The 27,479-nt window shown below is 39.6% G+C and overlaps 2 protein-coding genes across 7 annotated transcripts in view; one reads left to right on the forward strand and one right to left on the reverse strand.

Annotated features, from left to right (window-relative positions):
* SYNE2 (spectrin repeat containing nuclear envelope protein 2) overlaps positions 1-20,849 on the forward strand; it is a 300,187-nt gene extending 279,338 nt beyond the window's left edge. For 5 of the 6 annotated variants that reach the window (XM_075926397.1, XM_075926393.1, XM_075926394.1 and 2 more), the window contains 13 exons: positions 366-503; positions 2,795-2,989; positions 3,803-4,085; positions 4,432-4,500; positions 5,334-5,473; positions 7,549-7,678; positions 10,491-10,702; positions 12,625-12,825; positions 14,523-14,651; positions 17,380-17,571; positions 17,875-17,961; positions 18,145-18,191; positions 19,589-20,849. In XM_075926397.1, the coding sequence (XP_075782512.1) occupies positions 366-503; positions 2,795-2,989; positions 3,803-4,085; positions 4,432-4,500; positions 5,334-5,473; positions 7,549-7,678; positions 10,491-10,702; positions 12,625-12,825; positions 14,523-14,651; positions 17,380-17,571; positions 17,875-17,961; positions 18,145-18,191; positions 19,589-19,811 (2,046 nt within the window). In that variant the 3' untranslated portion in view covers positions 19,812-20,849. The remainder of the gene's footprint in view (positions 1-365; positions 504-2,794; positions 2,990-3,802; positions 4,086-4,431; positions 4,501-5,333; positions 5,474-7,548; positions 7,679-10,490; positions 10,703-12,624; positions 12,826-14,522; positions 14,652-17,379; positions 17,572-17,874; positions 17,962-18,144; positions 18,192-19,588) is intronic. The other variant, XM_075926396.1, reaches the window with a different exon arrangement.
* Positions 20,850-22,720: 1,871 nt separating this feature from the next.
* Positions 22,721-27,479, reverse strand: part of ESR2 (estrogen receptor 2) — a 65,324-nt gene continuing 60,565 nt past the window's right edge. Inside the window, exon 10 of the mRNA XM_006134078.4 lies at positions 22,721-27,399. Coding sequence (XP_006134140.1) covers positions 27,210-27,399 — 190 coding nt within the window. The 3' untranslated portion in view covers positions 22,721-27,209. The remainder of the gene's footprint in view (positions 27,400-27,479) is intronic.

Here is a 27,479-nt window from a genome sequence, read left to right on the forward strand (position 1 = left end):
GTTTGACACAATCAACTCAGGCTTAAACAAAGACTGTGAATGGCTAGCTAACTACAAAAGCAGCTTCTCCTCTCTTGGTATTCACACCTCCAGATCAGCTACTAGAAGTGGGCCTCATCCTCCCTGATTGGATTCACCTCATTATCTCTAGCCTGATTCTGGCCTGCATATTTATACCTGCCTCTGGTACTTTCCACTACATGCATCTGACGAAGTGGGTCTTTGCCCACGAAAGCTTATGCTCCAACACTTCTGTTAGTCTATAAGGTGCCACAGGACTCCTCGCCGCTTTTGCAGATTCAGACTAACACGGCTACCCCTCTGATACTAAACTAATAATGAAGAGCTGCCTTTTTCTTCTTCAGTACTTCACCAACCAGAGAGATGAGTTTGAGGGAACAAGGGACAGTATTCTTGTTTGGCTCACAGAAATGGACCTTCAACTGACAAACGTGGAACACTTCTCAGAGAGTAACTTTGATGACAAAATGCGGCAATTAAATGTACGTATAATTCAAAGTAGCTGGTGTACCAACGTCAGTCTGTAGTCTCTTGGCAATGCCAGCCAGTTAGCTATGGGCTAATTTCAGGACAGCATACATTATGTCCATCAGATCATATTTGTTGTTGGACCAGTAAATGTTAGAAAAATAATTGTACAAGTCAACTTAAAAAATAGTTTCTGTAAAATATAAGTTCAATATTCAGAGTCTTTGATTCTGTCTTTCTGTTTCCTCTTACAACTTAGTATCAATGATGGCTATATTTAGAGCTCTGTGCGGATACTAATGTCTACCCACAGCATATCTGGTGTGGGGTTGTATGGCCCTGTATGACAGCTGCACTGTCAAGAGGAGCTGCTGGCGCGGAGCGCTAGCTCCTGGGAGCAATGAGACCATGCTCCTCTCCGTTGGCCGCAATGTCTCTTGAGAGTAGATCCCAGATACCAATGTCCATCTGCAGATATCTGCACCCGCAGGTAGGCATTTGCATCTGTGCAGGGCTCAAGTTATATTAAACTTGAAAGGTAGTTTAAAACTTGGGTAAACAGAAGCAAGATCTCTAAACAGCTCAGGTGCCACAGGACTGCTCGTTTTTTTAAAACAGCTGCAGTAAAAGCTCTCTTATTTGGCATGTTGAGAGAATGCAGGGTGCTGGTTAATTGAATATTTGGGTTAACTGAGAGCTGTACTTCCCCAATGAAATACCAATTTTCAAAGAATTAGAATACAATAAAATGAATAAAGTATAAAATAATACACAGGTCCTTACCAATCCAGCAGTAGTATTGCACCTGCAGAGTGGCTGGTTTCTGGAAGTACTTAGATGCATACAGGTAAAATTTTCTATACAGTAGGTTATCTTATGACACTACATATCACTATGTACAGTCAGAACACTAAAAATACACTTAACACTAAAACTATACTGAACATAATTTAATCTCTGATTGTTCAGAAGGCACTTTAGGATCTTGTAGCCCCTCGGGGTCATTGTTATCAACATCAATTATCACTGGAGATGTAGAAGGTATAGGAAATTGGGCTGAATCTGTAATGATAGTACAACACACCTTGGAAGCTGCTTTTTTTTTCTTTTTCTTTCTTTCTTAATAAATCCCTGATTTCAGCTTGCTTCCTGGTCTTCTGCCTCTTTTGCATAAAAGTAGAGTGCAGACTGTGCAATTGCATAATGTGCTGGGCAGTATACTAGTCCTGGTTACTAGATATAAGATTTCTATTGGAGATATCAGAAATGCCCGTTGATTGAGCTTTCCAGTTAATTGAGTGCCGGATAACAGAGCTTTTACTATAAATACCTAAAATCAACATTTAAAATCTGCTAGCCAACTTGAAGACAGATCCAGTTCCATAATAATATTATGTCCAATTAGCATTTTTAATAGAATGTAGAATATTTGGGAGGTGGATTCTTTGAACATTTCAGTCAGGCACTAGTTTTTGTGACACTCATTCAGAAAGATACTGATGCTTTGCTACATGAATGAAGTTCATATTCTATTCAGCAGTACTGTTCTGTCCTTTCCCACATAGCACAGCTTGTTGTTCTACAGCCTGTGTTCAGTTTCATTCTGTGCAGAGTTCAAAAGGTGACTTAGTGGCTAGAGGGATTTGATGGCTAAAGTTGACTAGAAGTCACTTGTTCAAGCTAATGATGACCAGAAGTTTTTGCCATCTATTTCAATAGCAAAGATGGAATGAGTTCAGGTTTTAATGGGTAGGTCCTATACATGACAAATCAGTATGCGTCAGCTTATTGGAAAACTTGGCATAGGCATGAAGAATAGCCCACTCTTTCACACATTTGAGGTGGTCCATCCACAGCAGGGTTGAGGTGTGTCAACTGTATAAATCATGAGTGGTCCTGCGGCACCTTAGAGACGGACAAAAATATACAGAATCATGAGCTTTCGTGAAGTGGGTTTTAAAGTTTGAACACGGCTACCCCTCTGAGACGTCTCAACTGGATAGCGTAGGCAACTTTGCCTTCCTATTGCTGTGCTGTTCCTGTTGCATGGTTGGAGCACTTCACTTGGTGCTAATTTCAATCAGCACCTACATTCACACATTAAAGTCACCCACATGGCTTTGACTAGCAAAAGAAAAGCCAAACGTTTACAGATGGCAGATAGAAAGCTGTCTGCCAAAAGAAGATAGATTACTGTCAGTGTTCAGATTCCCTCCGCTTTGCAATGCTAGAGCAGGATAGTCTTGAGCACAGGCAAGAAAGAATCACTGCTTAAGTAACCATTTCTTATGTCTGTTTGATATAGGGTTTCCAACAGGAAATAACCCTAAACACCAATAAGATTGATCAGCTAATAGTTTTTGGAGAGCAGCTCATTCAGAAGAGTGAACCTTTGGATGCTATCCTGATTGAAGATGAGTTGGAGGAACTGCATAGATATTGTCAGGAAGTGTTTGGACGGGTCTCTCGATTCCATCAAAGATTGACTTCCAGGCATCCTGTAAGGGATAAGTATGGTCTTGGTGCTTTGGCAGGTGTTGGTATGAAAATGCAATATTCATTGTGTAGCAGCAGCTGAGTAGCAGCATAGTGTTAATGGATTGAGTGCAGAAGGGTCAGGGGCTCATCAGTAATAATTCCCACTTTATCACTTATTTTTTCATTTTCTAAGAGAGAGAAGTCTCTTAACCACTCACAGGGTTGTAAAGGGCTTAAAACGTTTAATGCAGATTTTTGTATCTGTTTTTATATCCACTATTAGCTTCCATAGCATGTTCAGTATTTTCTTTTTCATAATCACAATAGATTTATTTGTGCCCCCAGTTGTTCTTCACTTCCATTTGGGGGACAGATGCCAATCTTTGCTTGTACATATGAGATATCAGCCAATGCTGAGAGTGTTTCGACTCAAAAAGAAATACCATCTATTAAAAAGCCTATGGAAGGATTTAATTAGTATAGGCACCTGGGAATGATGCTCCCCTTTGTCCACCTGATGGTGCCGCACTGTAATTAGCTAGTCATTCTCATTTGCAGAAGGGAGCTATCTCAGTGAAGGTTGGGTGATATGAGGAGGAGGGCGAAGTACTGGGTTGAGGTTGACATTGTAGCTGCAGGAGAAAAGGAAGGGGAGAAAAGGAAAGATCTTCTCTGGGCTTTCCATCATAAGAAAATATGTGGGGACAGACCATTACAGGCTGATGTCTCCATGCCACAAAAAATAAGCTGCTGTATTTCTCCACCTCTTACTGTGTCACTTGTTAAGCAACTTAGATCTATGTTGATTCATCACAATATAAAACAATTATTTTAGGGAATAGAAGATGACAAAGATACATCTGAAAATGAGACAGATGCAGAAGACTCAAGAGAAATCCAAAATGATCCCTGGCATAAGAAGGCAATAAATGAGCTGCCTTCTTCCCAGCAGTCCCTTTGCCATCTGGTTTCCCCTGCACCTGCTTATGAAAGGTCAGGCTGTGAGACCCCTGTCAGTGTTGACTCCATCCCACTTGAATGGGATCACACAGGTGATGTAGGAGGCTCTTCCTCTCATGAGGATGAAGAAGAAGGAACATACTACAGTGCTCTCTCTGGTAAGAACCAGTAATCCCAGACGTTTTGTTTCAGTACAGCCTCCTTTAGCATCCCTAAAGTGGCACCTGTTCTGTTGTTTGCGTCGGGCAGGTGTGTTAATTTGTATTGGTACAAAAGTGTGAAAGTTATTTAACTTTTCGTGATACTGTCTGGACAAAAAGGATAGTGTTGTCTAAACCAACCTTAAAGTTTTGAATGCCCCCGCAAATTCCTTGTTTTCTAAAAATGCTTGATGAAAATAGTAATGAAGTTTTTCCTCTCAGTCAATATTTCAGATGTTTCTATTAATATTCAGAAAATATTCAATATTTGTCCAGTGAGGAAAATGACATTATTCTCTTTCAGATATAGAAATCACTGAAAATCCAGAGGCATATCTTAAAATGACCACAAAAACTTTGAAAGCATCTTCTGGTAGGCACCTGCTAATGCATGTGTCTGAACATGGCAATCTCCCTGTGGCGCACGCTATACTCCTAAACCTCCTTTCATATGTAACGTCTGATTTCCTGCCTTGTGTGGACACCATGTGCCATTGTGTCATGGTGTTTTTACGCTGCAGTAGAAACACATATACATTACAAAGCAGTCAAGAACATGCCATTTACAGTTTTCCTGTCTAAAGCAGGGATGGTTAATGTGCATTTCATTATATAAATCCAAAGTCTTTCAGCTCTTTCATGGTGGTTTGGTCTTGGTATTATTTTTTTCCTTGTTGATTGTAATCACCTAATTATTGAGACAGTAGTTTAGTTATGCTAGTAAAAGCAGCACTTTGTAACTATCGCATATCATTTTGCATTGTGTGTGACAGAGCTTTGGCCATGCCATTAGCTAAATCCCAAATAAGAGTTCAGTATTCTCTTCCACTCAGAACAGGTCTATTCTTGACTCATTTGTCATGCATTGCAGCAAAATGATAGTGTCATGGGAACAGGAACTTACCAAAACTACGGTGCAAACTTTCCTTGTTGTAACTTTCCCTGTCATACTGCAGCCAGACATTTTCAGAAGAAAATAAAATGTCTCATAATTGCATGGCTGTCATTTCATTACCTTCTGGAACACTGCTGACATTTTGCAAATGTGCATGCTTTGCAAGGAAAGCTGCAACACTGCCATTTCAATGCCATCATGTGGTGCCATATTCTACAGACTACTACTTAATTTATTTAAAAAGTAAACGCTTCATTATACAGTGGGGTGGTCTCAAATTCAGGTTGTATTTGTTTTGTTTTATGTGGTAGGAAAATCCATTTCAGAAGCTCTTACCTGGCATTCCCCGGATAGCCCAACCTGCAGGAAACATGAGTACAACCAGACCGAGATGTTAAGAAATGTACAGTCTGGAAGCCCAGAGACAAGCACCCCATATAAGCCAGGCTATGTGAGTTCAAGATCTGTGGATATTAATTATAAGCTAAACACAGTGGCATTAGGAAGAACTTGATGCTTATTTTATGTGTCTCCTTTCAGTTCCTTCCAAGAGAGTGGTTTGAATAGGGTTGTCAGTTTTTTTGATTGGATATGTTCCTGCAGGTTTCATGACAACTTTAATCTTTAATTCCAGGAGACTGTAGGACTATCTTGGATGGCTGACAACTCTAGGTTCAAACTACCCTTTTTCAGCATGCAGGCTGAATGAAGGGACGGGGTTGGCCTAGACATAGCCTGCTATTCCTCCCATTTCTGGTCATTCAAAGAGCTTTCTTGATGGCAAAAAGGGAATTACCAGGGAGACTATGCCTAAGGCAGTGGGAAGCCAGAAGAGAGATCATTCCCAGTGGTTGGTTTCCAGGAGCAGTGTTTTTCAGGCTGCAGTTCTACCTTTGTCTCCTTTTGTATTGCTTGTCCTGCTCTGGCACCTCACTATCTCAAGAGGATTGCACCATAGCCATCAATGCTCTGGTACTCACGGGAATGAAGTAGTGCAGTTAATGCACAAGTTATTGTTAGTGTTGCTTGGTTTTGGTCACATCCATATTTTTCTTAGAATAGCTCTTGCCAAGTCTTAGTAACTGATGGAGTGAATGGAAATGCCTCTAATATTAGATTTTATACAGTGGGTTAGAGTCAACCAATTTCTATCAATAAGTCGCTACGGCCCAGACCTTCAAAGATAGATAAACTCCTAAACTTCCATTGAAATCACTGGGCATGAAGAGCCTTGATACCTTTAAGGAACTGGACCTCTCACCAGCTTAAATGTCATTACTGTATTTCTACCAATAACTGTTGGCATATTTCTGTGGCAGGAAAAATAATGGAGCAAATAATTAAGGAATTCATCTGCAAACGTCTGGAAGATAATAAGGTGATAGGTAACAGCCAGCATGGATTTGTAAAGAACAAATCATGTCAAATCTATCTGATAGCTTTCTTTGGTAGGATAACAAGTCTCGTGGATAAGAGGAAAGTGGTAGACGAGGTATATCTAGTCTTTAGTAAAGCGTTTGATACCACGTTGCGTGACCTTCTTATCAATAAACTAGGGGACTACAATCTAGCTGGGGTGGGGCTACTACAAGGTGGGTGCATAACTGGCTGGATAACCATTCTCAGAGAGTAGTTATTAATGGTTCACAGTCATGCTGGAAGGGCATAACAAGTGGGGTTCTGCAGGGGTCTGTTTTGGGACTAGTTCTGTTCAGTATCGTCATGAACAATTTAGAGAATGGCAGAGTGGGTACAAAAATGATTAAAGGTCTAGAAAACATGATCTGTGAGGGAAGAATTGAAAAAACTGGGTTTGTTTAGTTTGGAAAAGAGAAGACTGAGAGGGGACATGATAGCAGTTTTTAAGTACCTAAAAGGATGTTACAAGGAGGAAGGAGAAAAATTGTTCTCCTTGACCTCTGATGGTAGGACAAGAAGCAATGGGCTTAAGTTGCAGTAAGGGAGGTTTACGTTGGATATTAGGAAAAACTGGATGGTTAAACCCTGGAATAAATTGCCTAGGAAGGCATCCCATCATTGGAAATATTTAAGAGCAGGTTAGATAAACATCTGCTAGGGATGATCTAGACGGTGCTTGGTCCTGACATAAGAGTAGGGACTGGACTTTGTCTGGAAATGGGTGATTTGTCTGGAAATGGGTGACAGGGGAGGGATCATGTAAGGATTACTTGCTGTGTTCCCTCTCTCTGGGGCATCTGGTATTGCCCACTGTTGGCAGACAGGATATTGAGTTAGATGGACCATTGCTCTGACCCAGTATGGCTACTCTCATGACTTGATGACCCTTCCAGTTCTAGTATTCCATAATTCTTTGATTTACCTAGTATATATACAGTACTGTTGCATAGAGATGGTGTTGGCTTGGTGGTACTTGTTGGTGGTGTCTTTATTAAGTGTTACTTTCAAAAGCCTACACTATCACCTTTTATACTAAAGTGCATGCATCTTGAAGGTTCATTGGCATTCCCAGCATGTTAATTTAATAAATGTATTAAATAATTCTAGGCTAAACTGCTAGTGTCTGCAAGCAGTGGGAACATGGACAGTGTGAAAGAAGCGTCTGCTGTATTGAATGATGAGGATCCCCAAAATGATCAGGGGCTTGTGAACATTGCAGCTGCAGAGAAGCAATCAGGTACAGCTAAAGATAAACCATGTAAAGAAATGAATAATAGCTCTTATGAAGTGGTTTATTGTGTGACTCACAAGTTAACAAAGCAAAGACAACATGTCAGCGCACTTACATTGAGAATAGACATACCACTGCTCTCTGAAATGATGCATTTTGCTAAAATTTGCTAAACTGCCTTCTTACTTGACATTGTCTGACCTATATTTATTGCTGAATTCTCAGCCCTTCTATTTCCTCTTCTACACTCAAGAGTTTCAGACTCATCATATACTTGACTTCTGTCTCCTCACTGATAAAAATGTAATGGTTCTCATTTGTTTGTGAGGTTCTAGCCACTTCAAGGGATATTTAATCAGACTGTGAAAATTCTTCACAGACGCCAAGAAGTATGTTACCTTGACTAAGACAAGATTGGTATAACTTGTTTTCTCAGTAACTTATATTCCAATCGTTTAAAAAGTATATTACAGCTGCTGTGTACATAAGCTCTTGATTAATCAAGGCTTGGTAATTACTACATTTTTCACAGCAGAGCAAATCTATAGTTAGAACAGGGACAGTTGAGCTGGCTCTCTTAACCTTACAAGACCCTGTTTTTGTGCATCAGGTGTTCTACAGAACCTTTATAAAAATCAGGTTTGTACTATAGTTCTAAATCTGCAGTAGAGCAACAGTGATAAGTTGCAGTACACCAACCATATTATGCTGCAACTGCATCAGCTCTCACACTGTGACCAGCATCAAGCAGGGTTACTTTGTGGATGAGAGATCTGCAGGGCAGTCCTACATGAGATGGGTAGTGGTGTTGGCGCTCTTCTCAGCACAGAAGCAATACCCCAAAATGCTGGGTTTATGCAGCTCTGTGCTGCTGGAAGTGCCATTTTTCAGATGATCCATAAAACGTGGCCACTTGTATTTTACTTTTCACACCATGGCAATTAATCCTCTCGCCTTTGCCAAATTCAGTCTGGATAATTACATTCAACTTCTTGATATTTCTTCTGTATTTTTGTCTGGATAAAATATTCCTCGGTTATTGCAATCCTGTGTAGTGTCACTGTATTTTCCAAATAATTGTCATTTTACCTGCATAGCTTGCATATCTGGTTGTATAGCTGACCTTCCAGGATACAAGTAGTACATTACAATAATGTTATGATGGTATTTTTATATCAGGTGTAGTAAGACAGATATATATGTCAGCTCCTTACAGCAGTATGGCCCCACTGCCCAAGTCACTAAGGCAGGTCTAGGGTTCAGGACAGTAAGGCCAAATAGCAAAAGTCTTAAGTAGCTGCCCTCCTTCCCAGGGCAGTATGGCTCAATGGCCAGAGTCAGTAGGGCTGTCCTGCAGTTCAGAACAAAGGGGCTATTGGCCAAAGTCTAGGTAGCTGCTTTTCCTTCCAGGGTTGCAATTCACCTCCCTGCACATTGCCAGTGTCCATGGATAGATAGAGATTGGGCACCTGCAACTACTTTCTCCACCAGTTCCTGATCCAAGGCTTGAAGGAAACGATATCTTGCTTCTCAGTCACCCATCACTATCCCCTCTTCCCTGGGTCACTTCCTACCCCTTCTTCCAATGCAGGGGGATCCCTCAGCAATCGCTACCTTGGCACTTAGCTGCTGTTTGGTAGAGGCATCACTCTGGCTGGCGTTTGCCTCTAATGACCCTGGCACTGCAGGAGCCTGCAGTACATGTCTGCTCTGATCAGGGATCAGCTTAGACTGAGCTGCGCTGCACTGCTCTGCCTTATACTGTGATTCCAGTCAGAGCATGAGTAACAAGGGTCCATAGCATGGGATTAACCTTCTCCAGCCCAATGTGGTGTAGAGACACCCCGGCACACAAGGGCTGTGTCTACACTGGCATGAATTTCCGGAACTGCTTAAAACGGAATACTATTCCGTTTTCAGTTTTTCCGGAAAAGGAGCGTCTATATTGGCAGGCTGCTTTTCCGGAAAAGCCCTTTTTCCAGAAAAACATCTGTGGCCAATGTAGACGCGCTTTTCTGGAAAAGAGCCCCAATCGCCATTTTCGCGATCGGGGCTTTTTTCCGGAAAAGACTACTGGGCTGTCTGCACTGGCCCTTTTCCGGAACAGTGTTCCGGAATAAGGACTTATGCCCGAGCGGGAGCAGAATAGTTTTTCCGGAATAGCGGCTGATTTTGTACAGTAGAGCATTGTTGCTTTTCCGGAAATTCAAGGGCCAGTGTAGACAGCTCGCAGCTTATTCCGGAAAAGTGGCTGATTTTCCGGAATAAGTGGCCCAGTGTAGACACAGCCAAGGAGAGAGAATATCTGGTCTGAAGTAGGGATGTAAGCGACTAATTGAGTTACTATTCGGTGCAGGAGGAAGCGGGGGAGGCAGAGCCACAGCGTTCCAGGGAGTCCCAGCTCGTGCCAACCCTGCTGCAGTTCTGCACTTCAAATATAGTAAGTGCCCAGCAGAGTAACCCACCATGGGGTTAGCTCCTGGGGGCAGCACAAACTGGGACAAAACAGTCCCAGCTCGTGCCACCCCTGAGACGCTGTGACTCTGCATTTTATATGTAGTAAGAGTTCTTACTACATTTAAGGTGCAGAGCTGCAATGGGAGCGCTCCCCTCATCGACTAATCGAATAGCCTATAACATTCCATCAATTACTCAATTAGTCATTTAACCGATAGATAACATCCCTAGTCAGAAGCAGATTGCAGAATGGGTTCTTTAGAAACACTAAACTTCATAGTTTGTAAATAATATTCTGTTCTGTTTTAAATAATATTCACGTGATTGGTGTTTTAAAGCATTTCTTGGTATATCACTGTAGGTGTTATTGAGAAATGGGAGCTCATTCAAGCTCAGGATCTAAGAAATAAACTTAGAATGAAACAGAATCTGCAGCAGTGGCAACAACTGAACTCTGATCTCAGTGATATTACTGCTTGGCTGGATAAAACTGAAGAAGAGCTGGAAGAATTACAGAAAGCAAAGCCTGCAACCAGTCTGCACGCAATAGAACAAAGAGTAAAGAAACTGAAAGTATGTTGTCATATACCAAAAATGAGGTTTTAAAAATGTCATTTACTATTTTAAAAGACTTGTTTCTCTGAGCAAAAATACTATTTTCCCTATAATTTTTAAAATATTGTTTAACCATAACATTTTGTAGGTTGATACCACAAAAACATATCTGGAACGTCTATCCCAATGTGTGTAGATTTGTATGCTCAATACCCCAAAACTGCACTGGGTATTATGTATCTCCCAGTAAACGGACAAAAGTGACTAGTCCCAGAAAATGGACACAGCATAGATTGTCTAATGCATGGGTTCCCAAACTGGGGGGCATGCAGACATTCTGGGCGGGGGGCGTGAGGTGACCGAGTCCCCCCCCCCCCAAGTTTTGCTGCTGTTTTTGTTTTTCGGCCCCCGTCAGTTCCTTTTTCTCTCTCTCAACAAGTTTTTGCTGCTATGGGGGAGGGGAACGTGATTTCTCAAAAATCAAAAAAGGGGGCGTGATGCCGAACAGTTTGGGAACCACTGATCTAATGGATTGCTTCAAAAGGTGGACTCATACTGGTCAAACCTCAGTGATCAGAAACTGACTTCTGTTGAGGTGAACATCAAGCTTTATCAATCAAATATGCAGAATAAACTCATTATCTGAGTTAATATTAGGTTTGGGAAGAGAACAGTACTTCGTTTGAGACACAATAAGGCATTCATAAGAATGTGAAGTGGTGGTTTCTGCACGATTTGTGGTGATAATCTTAAATGTTAAGCTGGGCTGAGCCAAGTTGTACTTGGATGGGTGATATGGAAAATTGCTACATTCTTCCAATTTCTAGCCATCACTCCTCCCTGTAAGTTAGTGCTGGATCCTTGATTTCAACACTGCATTAGGGGGCACTATGTTGCTTGTAAATGTTTGTATCTGCGCATGGCTCTACCTGTGGCTGCGGATATCTACAGACAGACGTATGCATCCGCAGATCCGGAGGGCTCCACTCCCAAGAGACACTGCAACCACTGGAGAGGAGTGTGGTCCTGTCACTTCCAGGAGCAAGCTCCCAACCCCAGCAATGTGGCTGTACTGCCCAAAACCCAGACAGGAGGCACCATGGCAGGGCCAGGAGTGATGGGACCACACTCCTCTGCATTGACTGCAGTGTCCTATGAGAGTAGGGCCCTGCAGTTCTGCAGATATCCATGTCTATCCACGGATATCCACAGCCACAGGTCGATGTTTGCATCCACATAGTGTTCTGGTTGTTGGGATTTTTATTTTATTTTGGATGAGATATAATTTAGACCATATGCTTCTTGGGACAGGACCCATTGCCATCACCGTTATCTGTTCAGGCAACGCACAATCGTGGTATAAAATCTGTGTAAAATCAAGTTTCTGAAAATTTTAAATACTATCGAAGTTCTGATTGAATGTCGAATTTTTAACATCCAGGTCCTTGTCAGATTCTCCATTATTGCTCCTACAATTGCAGGTGGGTATTCAGCTTCAAGATACTGAGGAACTCTGCCTTGAAGTCGTCTCTTGAAATATCTCTTGAAGTATCCCTGGAATACTTGTGATTTCTTAGTTTGTGGAAGATTGTTTTTTAGGGTACGTCTTCATAGCAGCGTTATTTTGTGTAGTGCACATCTACACTACAAGCCTTTATTTTGAAGTAATGTCAACCTGGAGGACTTCTTACTCCGACTCATGGTATCCCTCATTTCACAAGGAGTAGGGGAAGTCGAAGGAAGAGTGTTCTTCCTTCGACTTCCTGCTGTGTAGACAGTGCCAAACACTGAATTAAGCTATTTCAACTTAAGCTACGCAATTGGCGTAGTTGAAGTTGCATAGCTTAATTGACTTTAGCCCTGCTGTGTAGACGTACCCTAAATGAATAATTAAAGTTATTGATAATTTACCGAGAGTTGTAATCTGCTTCTTTTTTCAGGACATGCTTAAAGCCTTTGATAATTACAAGGCTTTAGTGTTCTCCGTTAACCTGAGTAGCAAGGACTTCCAGCAAACAGATAGCACTGAATCCAAAGAGCTTCAAAACAGACTTCGACAAGTGAATTTGCGCTGGGAGAAAGTATCTCATTCAATGGACAACTGGAGAAAGGGTTTAAAACAAACCCTAATGCAGTGCCAGGTAAACAGAGCAAACATTTGTCTTGTAACACTTTGAATGAGGGTTTTATTTGTAATGATCTAATAAAAGTAGATCAGAGGACGCAATGTGGTTGTTGCAGGAATACTGGGACTTCATTGAATTTTTACTCAGATAATAGACTTCTTTGAATGTGTGCCTTCTTTTATGCACAGGAATAGCTACTTTGGACGTAATCAGAACTTGAACTGTTTTTCATAGAAGTCTAGAAATATAGGGCTGAAAGGGAGGAGAGAAGTCATCTAACTTCCCCATCCCCAGTGAGGCAGAACCAAGTAAAACAAGAGTCTGAGGCTCTGAGCCATGAGAGTTATTTCACAACCTCCTCTGGAAGCCTATTCCTGAACTGTTCTTATAGTTACAAAGAAAAGATTAAAAAACTGTGAATAGTCTAATAGCACCTTAAAGACTAACAAAACCTGTAGCTGGTATCATGAGCTTTCTTGGATACAACCCACTTCTTCAGATGAACGGAGTATTAAAAGTTCAGTTCCAAAATAAATAGGGGAATGAGGGGTGAGAGAAGGAAAGGGGAAAAGTAGTGAATTAGAGTATTCCTGTTACATGAAGCTGATAGAGAAGGTGCAAATTGTTCATAAGTACCCATTGTTTGGTTGGTTAAGTCATTAGGATGTGGGTGGTAGTGTGCTAGCCAGCCAATGTCTTTATTCATACTTTTGTGATGGGTCCCAAACCTGTAAATGAAGTTAAGTTCCAATGCTTCACTGTGTATTTGGCTTGTGGAATTGGCCAGAAACAACATGGTGACTTAGAGATCCATTAGTGAGTGCCTGGGCAGGTTAAAATGTTTTCCTTCCTGTGTGTTGCCTTTTTGGATATCTGATTTTTGTTCATTAATTCTTTCCCGTGAAGACTGTCCAGTTTGGCCAATATACATGGCAGAGGGGCATTGCTGGCATTTGATGGCATAGATCACATTAGTGGATGTGCAGTTAAATGAGCCCCTGTTGTAGTTGCTGCCGTGGTTGGGTCCAGTGCTGAAATTGCTTGTGTAGATGTGTGGACAGAGTTGGCACTGGGGCTAATTGAATGGGTAGGTTCCTGGATGATTATGTTGGAGGTGTGCTGTGTGGTTAGGCACTGGGGCTAATTGAATGGGTAGGTTCCTGGATGATTATGTTGGAGGTGTGCTGTGTGGTTACTGGAAAGCTACCCCTCTGAAGCTTATAGTTACAGTTTTTTCTAGTGTTTAACCTAATTGTCCCTAGCAGCAGATTAACCTGGTTACTTCTTGTCTTACCTTCAGTGGAAAAACAATTGATGACCATCCTCTCTGTTTAAGAGCCCTCAAGGTAGTGGACAACTTAAGCCTGTTTAAAGCAATTTGCAAACAATCCACACAAGTGCATGAGGCAGCACTATCTTATTAACCCTTGTTTTATAGATGTCATGCAACAATTGAAGAAGAGAGGTTAAATCACTTGCATAAAGCCACAGAAAGAGCTGATAGCAGAGTCTGAGCTGTTAATTGTAATTTTAGTACAGGATTACTTTTTGAGTAATCCTCTAGTTGACAACAAAGCTAAGTAACAACACGTGGTCAACTATTTCATTGTGTAACGACAGAGCAACAGTGTTTGATTTAATTATAATAATCTGTCTCCCTGCCCACCCATGTCAGGGCACATATTCTTGTAAACCTTTACTTGTTTCTTTAGGACTTCCATGAACTGAGTCAGAAACTACTCTTGGGACTAGCAAATGCTGAAAGTCGAAGACATAAAGCACAATTCACTGATCCAAATTCTGACCCTCATACAATACTGGAGTGCCAAAAAGAATTAATGGTATGTTACATTTATTCAGTGTTGGTTACTGAATCAAAGTATCAGACTAACATTCAAGTTACTTCCATGAAAATAAAAGGTATGGCTATTGATTAATCATAGTTAAATTATGTGATTAACTCAAAAAAATAATCATGCTTAAAAATAGAATATCAATTGAAAAATATTTTGGATGTTTTCTACATTTTCAAATATTTGTTTTCTATTATAACAGAATACAAAGTGTATAGTGCTCGTTTTATATGTATTTTTATTACAGATATTCACACTGCAAAAATGATAAATAGTATTTTTCACTTCACCTTATACAAGTACCATAGAGCAATCACTTTATCATGAAAAGATCACTTACAAATGCAGAATTTTTTTTTGTTACATAGGTGCACTTAAAACCAAAAAGTAATGTAAAATTTGCAGAGTCTACAAGTCCATTCAGTCCTACTTCTTATTCAGTCAATCATTTAGAGAAACAAGTTTATTTACATTTATAGGGGATAGTGAAGCTAAATATGATAGAGGTACTGTGTGTGAACAGTACTCATGAAGGTCCAGGACTAAGTGTACTGATTTGTGTTGCAGTATGAATAGCTGATGAATAATCTTTTCCGTAAAACCCTGCAATTGCACCTAAATCCTAGTCTGCATCACCCTCTGTAATTGTTCCTTTTCATAGAATCATATAAGATTAGGATTGGAAGAGACTTCAGAAGATCCTGTTCTCTCACACCTGCTCAAAGTAGGACCAATCTCAACTAAATCATCCCACACAGTGCTTTTTCAAGCTGAGCCTTAAAAACTTATAGGGATGGAGATTTCACTACCTCCCGAGGTAACCCATTAGGATGCGTCTACACTGCACCGTACCTCGAAATAAGATATGGAATTTGAGCTATGCAAATTGCATATCTTATTTCAATCTTATTTTGAAATAGCTTATTTTGTAATTTGGCACTGTCTACACAGCACCAACTGTCAAAGTACTGTGAAACATCCCTTCATCCTTGTGGAATGGAGTTTACAGGGATGACTGAATAGTGAGCCTGTTGTATTTCAAAATAACAGGTGCACTCCAAAAATGCGGAATAACTATTTTGGAATGCCTGCGGTATCCCGAAATAGTGCTGTAGGGTAGACATAGACTTTCTGTACTTCACCACCCGTCCCGGGGAAATAATTTTTCTTAATATTCAATCCATACCTTCTCCACTGCAGCTTGCATCCATTGCTTCTTGTTCTGTCTTGTGCCACAAATATAGCTTGGCTCCATCCTCTGTGGAATCTCTCCCCCCTTTCAGGTAGTTGAAGGCTGCTATCAAATCCCCCCTTATTATTCTCTTCTGCAAACTAAATAAGCCCAGTTCCCCCTGCCTCTCCTCATGTGCCCCAGTCCCCTAATCTTTCTTGTTGCCCTCCTCTGGAATCTCTCCAGTTTGTCCACATTCTTTCCAAGTCAGGGGGCAAACTGGATGCAGTATTCCAGGTATGGCCTCACAAGTGTTGAATAAAGGAGAATAATCACTTCTTTCAATCTGCTGGCAATGCTCCTCCTAATTCACCCTGGTATGCTATTACCCTTCTTGGCAACGAGGGCGCACTGTTGTCTCCTATCTAGCTTCTTGTTTACTATAAGCTCCAGGTCCTTAGTCAGTCAGTCCCCAACCAATATCAGTGCAAGGTATTCTTCCTTCCTAAGTGCAGAACTCTGCACTTATCCTCATTGAAAGATTTCTTTTGGCTCAATCCTCCAATTTGTCTCGTTCATTTTGGACCTTATCCATGCCCTCCGACATATCTACCTCTTTCCCCAATTTAGTGTCATCCGTGAACTTGCTGAGGGTACAATTCATCCCATCATCAAGATCATTAATGAAAACGTTGAGCAAAACCAGCCCCGGGACTGACCCTGGGGATACTTTGCTTGATACTGGGTGGCAGCAAGACATTGAAACAACGATCACTGCCTACTGAACCCAGCGATCTAGCCAGCTTTCTATTCATCTTATAGTCCATTCATCCAAGCCATACTACTTTAATGTGCTGGCAAGAATACTGTGGGAAACTGTATCAAAAGCTTTGCTAAGTCAAGCTATATCAAGTCCACTGCTTTCTCGTTATCCACAGACCCAATCTCATCATAAGCGACGAGGAGTCCTGTGGCACCTTATAGACTAACTGAAGTGTAGGAGCATAAGCTTTCGTGGGCAAAGACCCACTTCGTCAGATGCAAGACGCATCTGACGAAGTGGGTCTTTGCCCACGAAAGCTTATGCTCCTACACTTCAGTTAGTCTATAAGGTGCCACAGGACTCCTCGTCGCTTTTGCAGATTCAGACTAACACGGCTACCCCTCTGATACTTAATCTCATCATAGAAGACGACAATTAGGTTGGTAAGGCATGACTTGCCCTTGGTAGAACCATGTTGAATATTTCTGATCACCTTCCTCTCCTCCAAGTGTTTCAAAATGGATTCCTTTGAGAACCTGTCCCATGATTTTTCTGGGGACTGAGATGAGGCTGACTGAGCTGTAGTTCCCTGGATTCTCCTTCTTCCCTTTTTTTAAAGATGGGCACTACATTTGCTACCTTTGGGTCATCAAATATGTTACACTATTTACTAAACTGTTGTAGAAATAAAATTAGTTGATCTTATGAAATTCTAATCCTCCCATATGGTTAGAGCAATTAATTATACTGATTGTTATATTTCAAACCTTTTCCTTTTTAAGCAACTGGAGAAAGAGCTGTTGGAACAGCAGCTTCAAGTAAATGCTCTACAGGAAATCTCTACCTACCTTCTGGTTAAGTCAGATGGAGAAAATTATATTGAAGCTGATGAAAAGATACACATAATTGGAAAGAAACTGAAACAGCTTCTTGAACAGGTTTCACATGATTTAAAAACTTCACAAGGAAACATGGTGAGTCAGGGGTATGATTTTTTAAACTTGTGCTATAACCAGTGCTATAAGAAATAGTGATGCAAAATCACCCCAAAATCTGAAGAATCAAGATCAGAAACTGTAAAAGAAAATCAGGATGGATTACAATGTATATGTATGTAGAGCTTATCAAATATGTGCAATTATTGGAGTACGCTCTGTGGGGTGAGGGGGGGGGGGGGACCAACATATTGTATTAAGATAGCCATATACAACATTTTGCAGTTCATGTGTTGATGCTTTATGTATCCACATTTTAGCGGTGTGTGATTTGTTTTTTAGGACAAAAGTGCATTTCTCCCAGCTGCAGATGACTTGGATTCTGGAGGTTATCATCCATTAATAGTGAAATCCAAACCACAAGAAATGGCAAGAACTTTTTAAATCAAATGCCTATTTTTCTAAAGCTTTTGCTGTGTTTTCAACCTGCCTTCCCTTGAATTGAATCTGTACTTTAACCTCAAATCTTTTGAAACTTGTTCATTTTAGATATGAGAGAGTTTGCATTTGAATGTCCTAGAGTTGGGTAATTCTAAATATTTATCTTAACAGGTTGGTGTAAGGAGAACTTCAGAAAGGAAGAGCAACAACAGTGTCAGGTAGCACATTATTTTTGGTAGAAATGAAGAATATGTTTTAAAATAAAAAGAGTAGGCAAAGCTGATGGCTTGGTGCCAGTGTGGTGTGCTGCTAAATAGCAAATAAATATGGAGAGACTCTGCTCCTAATATGTCTGTCTAAATTATGGATACAATGTATATGTATTCATGGCTGACTATGCTGTTTCTCCCAGATACCAACATGCACCTTGTGAGACAAGGGTGGCACAAGTCTGCCTATATTAGCCCTTACAAAACCCATGTTTCACTATAGTTTTGCACTTATGGAAACTTTACCACAATATACCCTTTTGAAGGTTGGCCCTTTTGCAATTGGCAGAAGCAACAAGCTGCAGCCTTATTTCTTCTTCTTTTATTCTTGAGGTGATGATACATTCTTACACTCCATGAACCTGCAGGGACTACAGCTTTTGTGGGCTGGACAAATCAGCCACCACTCCAGCCAAGTGTGGGTGATAGAATAAGGGTAAAAGGGTCAGAGATAACCCTCCTGCATTATAGGGTGAGGAAACTGCACAGTGTGAGGCCTAGTCTTCTATAAAAGAGACACACACTCCCTTATAGATACATTAGGCTCTTGAAAACTAAGATACTGTTTTTAAAAAACAGACTTCAATAGCCCTAAGCAAGATGCAGCCTGTTACTCTAATCTATTAATACATAGTGCATGTTCCTAAAGGCTAAATTATGACATTTTGGAGGATTTTCCTTATGTAGTAGACTCTGTTATTAGTTGCATTACCTAGTAGATTTCACCACACCATTTTTTAAGTAGATTTCAATGCGTTTCATATCTGAAGCAATCTCTGTTCTCATAAGCGAAGGCTGCATTCCTTAAAGGGGAGAGGGTTAATGTAATTGAACAAAACTAAGAGGCTGCGTCTAGACTGGCAAGTTCTTCTGCAAAAGCAGCTGCTTTTGTGGAAAAACTTGCCAGCTGTCTACACTGGCCGCTTGAATTTCCGCAAGAACACTGATGATCTCATGTAAGAGTGTCAGTGTTCTTGAGGAAATGCTATGCTGCTCCCATTCGGGCAAAAGCCCTCTTGCACAAATGCTTTTGCGCAAGAGGGCCAGTGTAGACAACGCGGTATTGTTTTGTGCAAAAAAGCCCAGATCGCGAAAATAACGATAGGGGCTTTCTTGAGCAAAACCGCATCTCGATTGGCACGGACGCTTTTCCACAAAAAGTGCTTTTGCGGAAAAGCATCCGTGCCAATCTAGACTCTCTTTTCCGCAAATGCTTTTAATGGAAAAACTTTTCCGTTAAAAGCATTTGCTGAAAATCATGCCAGTCTAGATGTAGCCAGAAAGTGTGTGTGCCTTGTTTTTAATATTTCCCCTTATTAAAATAGCTGATTATCCTTTATTTACAGACTGGAAAACCAGCAAGCCACTCAAGCAAGTTCCAGCCCCCACTCCTTCTTTTATCGTGTTTTAAGAGCAGCTTTACCCCTGCAGTTCCTCTTCCTTTTGTTTTTGCTTCTGGCCTGCATGATCCCATCGTCAGAGGAAGATTACAGCTGCACACAAGTGAACAATTTTGCTCGCTCTTTCTATCCCATGCTGAGATATACCAATGGACCACCTCCAACCTAGAAAGCATCCCATCTCCTTACAATATACCAAAACACGATTTTTCATGGGTGCTTATTTTCATGCTGCTTCTATCAAGCACTGCATTGGTGTAGTTAAATATAGAAAGTTCCATTTGGTTTCATATTTTGACCTTCTCTGCTATGCTTTCCTGACACTGGTTTCCTGGGTGCCACAGCAAGAATCTGTGTACTACCATTGAAATATAAGTGAGGCATTAGTTCAATAGCCTATTTCCGATGCATAGCAGGGCAGCGAACATATTAAACCTCAAAAGACCTTTTCCGAAATTGGGAGGGTTTTTTGTGAGAAATACAGCATTAATTGTACAGAAAATGAACTTTTTCTATAAATTTTTTAAAACTCTATAAGCAGCATACTTTGATGCACTAGATATATTATCATTTTATAAATACAGTCCTCATAACATAGAAGGTCCACAGAACAAAAGTTGACAGATTAATAATGGGACACCAATTACAGCAAGTACAGTAATGTTAAACACAGATGGTCTGTATCGTGGTTTAATATGTGCACTTGGCTTGCCTTTGTCACATGATTGGCAACAGTTTGCATCTTCAGGTACTGTAGTAAACTGATAGAAACATGTACATGTGATATTTTTGTTATACTGTACTCAGTGAACATGATACATATTTTATGTGCAGTGTTGAGGACTGCTGTGTTTTAGCTGGATGTGTCTTTTTTCATACTATGTTTTAAATAAGAATTGATTATATTGCATGCAAGTGGTTTATATTGTGCATAATTTCTAAATTAAAATAATTATGATGCGGATTATACACTATGTATACAAATGTAAACTGACCTTTTCATCAAAGATCTTTGGTTTAATAATCTTCTGAATAATGTACAGTATGCCAAAAGAGAGATTTTTATAAGTTAACTTTAAGCCACTTCACATTTAAAGTGAAGCTAAAACTTCGAGTGATGATATGAGAAAAAGTTTTATTAGAATATAATATTTGGTGGAGGGACAGTTTAAACATTTTTCTCATTAAAATTCTGCTGATGTTTGCAGTTACTGAATCTTTTATCTGCTGGGTTTCATGCTTACAAATGAACATATAAATCAAAAATGCTTTGTGGACTGAATACAACTGAGTCAATCCAAAATGCTTTAGAAACTAAAATGTGGTGCAGCAATTTGCAAATAAGGACACTCTATAGGTGGTCTGCTGCATCTCGATACAAGAATAATCAGAAATAGGTTGTTTGCCATTGCATAGCTCTTTTTTCCCCCCCAACAGTCTCCCCCCACCCTACAACTCACTCCCACAAGGGGAGTAAATTCAACAATTTAGTGCCCCCCTTGAGGCCGTTATCTTGAAATACCTTCACAACTTCAAACTAATTTATATGAACTTCCCCATTATTCATCTCTCTTAAGGGAAAGGGGAAAGTGTCCAGCAAGGGGGACACCATGTGGATAGCAAAAAGAGCCCCCTTACAGTGCTAATCATCTTGGCTGTGCTGTAGGGCTCATGAATAAGAAATACGCCTGGGTCTAACACTACATATATTTTGAAGGTGTGGGGGAAAGGATTTTTAAAACCAGTTTTGCAAAAAATCCATGAAATACCAAACTTTGTGTCTTTCCTATCCCCACCTACATTTGCCTGCTTTGACCCAGTAATTCTCCTGCTATTCCCAGCTACAATCCCCATGCCCCTTCAAACTGCAGGTAGGTTTGTGAAAACAACTTGTTTTATGTTTACATCTTTGGAAAGAGAGCGCGTCCCTTAAAAGCTCCCTGCAGTGAATGTAAACAGATTATATTCCAGGCTTGCACTCCAGGGCTGCATCTCGACTGGAATGATTTTCCGCAAATGCTTTTAACGGAAAAGTTTTTCCGTTAAAAGCATTTGTGGGAAAAAAGCGTCTAGATTGGCACAGACACTTTTCCACAAAAGCACTTTTTGCAGAAAAGCATCCGTGCCAATCTAGACGCAGTTTTGCGCAAGAAAGCCCCAATCGCCATTTTCGCGATCGGGGCTTTTACGCAAAACAATACCACGTTGTCTACACTGGCCCTCTTGTGCAAAAGCATTTGCGCAAGAGGGCTTTTGCCCGAAGGAGCAGCATAGCATTTCCGCAAGAACACTGACAATCTTACATGAGATTGTCAGTGTTTTTGCGGAAATTCAAGCGGCCAGTGTAGACAGCTGGCAAGTTTTTCCGCAAAAGCAGTTGCTTTTGCGGAAAAACCTGCCAGTCTAGACGCAGCCATTATCAATGTAGGTTAGAAAGGTGATTATCACCTCTTTCCTCTCCCTATCCCATTATACTATACTTTGTTTTGAAGCTGATTATTTTTATCTTGTCTACAGCATCAGTACTTTTAGTTCTTTACACCTTTACCAAATCCAGCCATTCTTTCCTTTTGCTTTTCCAGTGTGTTATAAACACCCATGTAAAGCTTTTTGCCAATTATTGGTTTTAAATTGCTGACAGACAATATGCAGTGCGTATGCCATTAAGTGACTTTTCTAAGAGAAAATCTGTAGAAGATTAAAAGGCCTATGGAAAATTTCATAGTTTGCAATTTACCTTCATTATGTACAATTCTATCAAATTACCAGGGTAATGTGATATGATACAAACTCCTTGTATATTATATATCTCAAAATGTCCAAAGCAATAAGTTGAAAGGAACCTTATCAAATTATCTTTCAGACTTCAAAAGTTACTTTTACTCATGGTTGAGTACAATTACCCTTTTATAGTTTTGACACTGTAGGGTTCCTTCTTAGGGTTGGACTGCTGGCTGTTGAAATAATTTTTTAAGATAAAGAATTAAAAGTTTTGCAAATAGATGCTGTGCATGAGGAAAAGCTGGGCATAAGAAAAACTACAGACTTCAGGAATAACTATTTTGCTCTTCAGGAAACTAGCCATTTCTTGTGGATCACAGACTACAGATCACTTATTTCTAATAGATCCAGTGAACTACAGAAAACTATTTTTGCTTTTGGGATGTAGGGCTGCATCAGGATCAGTTTAACTCAAAACTTCCAGCTCATCCTTCATTGTTGCAACCGAAAACAATGTTTTAAGAAAACATATGGCATGTCAAGGCACATAATGTAAGAGAAAATTCAAGTCTACGATTTAAAATTATACTCATTCTAGTAACTTATTAATAAGCTGCTACTACCAAAAAAATACATTACACTTTATATGATACTTGTTTATTCCACCACAAAAATCTACAATAAAATACACACATTACTGGAAAAATACCATCAGTCTACAGAAGTAAAAAGCAGCTGAGATAAGGTAACTTTTTCCACTTGATTTGGCATTCACAAAATATTTAAAAAGGCACCAAATTCAATTCTAAAAACATTTTTAAAACTTTTTCAGTGAAGATACATATGTGAAACTGGGTTTAAAATACAAGACTATGGAAACAGCATACATTCACAACCACAATACTGTATTAACATTTCACAGAGATGCTAACTGCTTTTCATGAAAGCAAACCACAAAAAATATGAAAAGTCATTATTTTAGCCAGTACCACTAAAAATAGCATCTTACTAAAGTGACAGTCCTAAAAGCTTTGAGAAAACAAGAACTGATTCTGAGCACAGCACACCGGGAATTTAGATAACTCTTGGTAACAATGACTGCAAATGTTTTTTAAAATATGTGTAGCTAGAAGTAAAAGCGTAGATGCTACAGCACTCCTTTTGAATCACTACAATTTATTATTAGTAAAATTTGATAAAAATGAATGTGTTTTAACATTGCCCATAAATTCACCTTTATTTACATGGCTAAAATGTTAAATGAGTAGAACCATTTTATCATTTTTTTTTTAGATTTGTCATTGTATTGAAGCATTAAAGATAAGTTTCTAATATCTAGCTATTTTTGTTGTTCAAAGAAATATACAAACATTGCAATTATCTAAAGCATAATTTATGATAAGACCTCTCAGATGAATTGTGGGCTTATATACAAATATATGTAATGTTCAGTATACACTTCAACAATCCTTCTTGGCTTGTATATGCCTATATAATTTTCTCCAATATCATTTTAGAAACCGTGTCAGCCTTAAGCACATGGTTAATTTCCTTGCTGAGTCAAAAACTTAATGGGATATAAATAGAAACAACAATGTAACATGCCTGTTTCTTAAAGAAGGGAAAATAGATATGTTCTTATTCTCAACCTCTCACCTCTGCAGCAATACAAGCATCCATTCTATTTATAATAAGGTCACAATCCTCAGCTGTGCTGAGTGTAAAGGAGGAAAATCCTTCTGCCTCCTGCCAACCTCTCCCCATACAAGGTAAAGTAACCATAAGGTACGCCAGCTAGAACAGGCTCCTATCGAACATTCTGCCAGCCTGAGCCCTCCCATAATGCCATCTGTCTTCTCATCAGCTGGCCTCAACACTCCCTCTGATGAGAAACTTCAGGAAAGACTGGGATAAAAGCCAACTGTATCCCTTTAAGGCATGGGTTCCCAAACTGGGGGGCGCACGTGAAGAAATTCCAGGGGGGGGCATAAGGCAACCCTGCCCCCTCCACACACATACCCTGTCAATCCCACCCTAAGGTTTGCTGCTATTTTTTTGGGAGGGAGGGGCGTGAGGGTTTCTCAAAAATCAAAAGGGGGGGGCGTGATGCCAAAAAGTTTGGGAACCACTGCTTTAAGGTATCTCAAGTTGGCCACTCAAAAGTGGAGGCACCCAACAATCACTAGTCACTTGTAAATCTTGGCCAAAATATAAAAAAAAACTTATGAATGTATATTTGTTTCATTCACATTGTAGGTTCCTCAGAGTACATATTTTTGGCACACCTTTTGTTCATTAAAATCCTATGCTGTAATTACAACCACATTGTTAGTACACCTGAGCCAAAATATATCTTGGGGTGGATACTTCAGTATATATCTGCATGGTATATCATATGGACAATAATACAACCTCAGAGATTCAGGCGCATGCATTTTGGGTCATGCTTTTCAAACACTCAGAATTCAAAAATGTTACAATCAATAAAGTCAAACATTTTGGCTACTGCAGTGCACAAATAGATTATAGGGGTGCATTTGCAGAAATAGGCCCTGGAAATAAAGGGCCTGCCCTTTAAGGATGCCGATGCTCTTTAAAATTCTTAAATGTGAGATGAAGTTGAGGGGTTGTTAGCATCTTTCTGCTTGAAAGCCCAGGACTGAGGAGCAAGGGATGAAGTAGAGAGGAATAAGATGAAACAGAGCACCTGTATAACCTATTGCTTGCTCACTGGTCCTTCACTTTCATAAGTGCTCAATTCATTCATGTTTTAAAAACAAAGAATAAGAGAAAAATCCAGTTTCTAATGCAGATACACAGCAGAAAAGATGACACAGTCACACATTGAGACTGGAATCTGTTATCATTCTGGAAAAAATATTGGAGAGATACAGGCCATGATTAATTCAGCTTCTTAGACAAGAAATTATATGCTCATTTTTTATAAAGTAAACGTCTTGTCATGCAACTAATTATTTTTACAGTACTAACTGTATTTAACAGATTCCTTGTGTACATTATTTAACCACAGAACATAAAATGCATATATCTATATTAAATGTCAGCTATTGCACCAAAGAACATATGCAAGTGAAAAAGTGAGACTTAAAAGGAGAAAAATTATGAAAAGTGACCTTTCTATATTGTTTCAGCAAAAATAAACTAAAAATTACAAAGTTACAATTACACCACCTCCTGAATATGAAAGCTGCTAAAAATCAAATAAAAGATACTTGGAAATGGCATTTTGAAATGGTTTTTAAAACAGTTAGTTTTCTTTTTTGGCCATATGTTTGTAATGTGTAAAAACAAGTCCTGGATTCATGTACAATCATACAATTTTTTAAAAGAACGTATAGAGTTAAACAGAGCTTCCAAACAGAAAAAAGACCAATGGGACAAGTGGTTAGGCCAAAATGTAACCACACCTTTTAACAAATTTTAGATGACTATATGTAGTGCTGACTACATGTAGTGCTTACTACAGTTGCAATCAAAACAGGCATCAATGAATTCGAAACTATCCCTGCATTTTCTCTTTCCATTTGTTACAGTTGCTGCCGCACTAGTATACTTGTCTTTTTTTTTTTTAAGTAACAAGTCTGAAATAAAACCGTCCTCAACATTTGGTATAGTATGAGATCAAAACAAGTCTATAGAACAGAGCCTGATTCATTAAACACAAGTGTTTTCAGCCTTCCTGTAAAACACAATATCCCTGACTTCAAAATGCCAACATAAAAAACCTGAATAATAGTCAGAATATGCCAGTGACATAAACCAGTGAATGAACGAACAAAAAAATTCCCTCTAAGAGCCTGCCATAATTTCCATAGAAATCACCAGAAAGTCTCTCCATCAACTTACATGGGCATCAAATCAACCGCTAATTTAATCACACACCTAAATGACCACAATATACAAGTAATCACTGTGGTATCTAGTCAAGTCCATTAATCTCCAGTGTTATTATCAAAGACTAATTAATTTAATTGCAGCATGAGACAAAATATTACACAAGCAAATGATAGAAAAATATTTTATTTTCCAGCGGAGGCTATGGCCATATTATGTCCTCTCAGACTGAATGCAACTTAGACAGCTGCAGAAATCAACAAGACAGATATTTTATATGACTGCGTTTTTAGTGAAATGCAGATAAATTGCCACACATGGAGTAGTCCACCTCCCAGAGGCGTTTTTCCCTTCTCTCATTTAGGATTCCTTTAAGAGCATTGCAAAAGCATAACATAGAGCTTCCCTAGCAATGCAACTTACATGGAACTTCCTCTTGAAAGTAAGTGGGCAAAACTGAGTCATGTAAGTTAAAGCAGATCTCAGTTGAAATGCCGCTCTACTCATTCTACCACTCCCTACAGGTATGTACAATGCATTACCAGAACCCCCTGAACCTGACAAGACTGCTAGAAAATTCTTGATTTATAATGGAAGTGAAAGGAAGATTGTGAAATTGCCTAGGAAATCATTTTCAAAAAAATAAAGGGGTTGTATCACATTCTTTTTACTAAATGCATATAATAAACATCAATTTCTTGATCCTTCATACCTATACATTGTCAGTATAAATGTACAAAACAGCACATTAATCTCAGTGACACTAAATTTTCAAATTTGGTATTAGATGAAAACAACTAAGCAGTCAAGTCAACCTGTAAGCATTGAGTACCATGCACAAAGAATGTTCAAATACTAAAAGTAGGTTCACAAAACAGACACAAAAAAGCTGTCTAAGATTCATGAGACATATCAAGTTTGCTATACCTCTAAACAATGGTGTTTTGCTTCACACTTTCTTACAAACCTGATCTTCCAAGTAACTATAAAGTTATTGTGCTGCCATATTCCAAGTACTGCCTCTAGTATCAGTTTGTTCTGCTGGGACATAGTCAGAATCTGTAACTGCAGACTTTCTTTGACCTCGAAGTGTGTGTGCATTCAGCATCTCCAGTAGCAAATCATAGACTGGAACCACATTTTTACACTTCATGCTCAGAAGGTGCTCCATACCTTTGTTACTGTGAACAGAAACAGTAACAAGTCAACACTCTGAAGTGATTTGAATACATTTAATCCGAGTGGGTTTTAGGGCTGGGAG

This window comes from Pelodiscus sinensis, chromosome 4 (assembly GCF_049634645.1).
Source record: "Pelodiscus sinensis isolate JC-2024 chromosome 4, ASM4963464v1, whole genome shotgun sequence".
Lineage (NCBI taxonomy): Eukaryota > Metazoa > Chordata > Testudines > Trionychidae > Pelodiscus > Pelodiscus sinensis.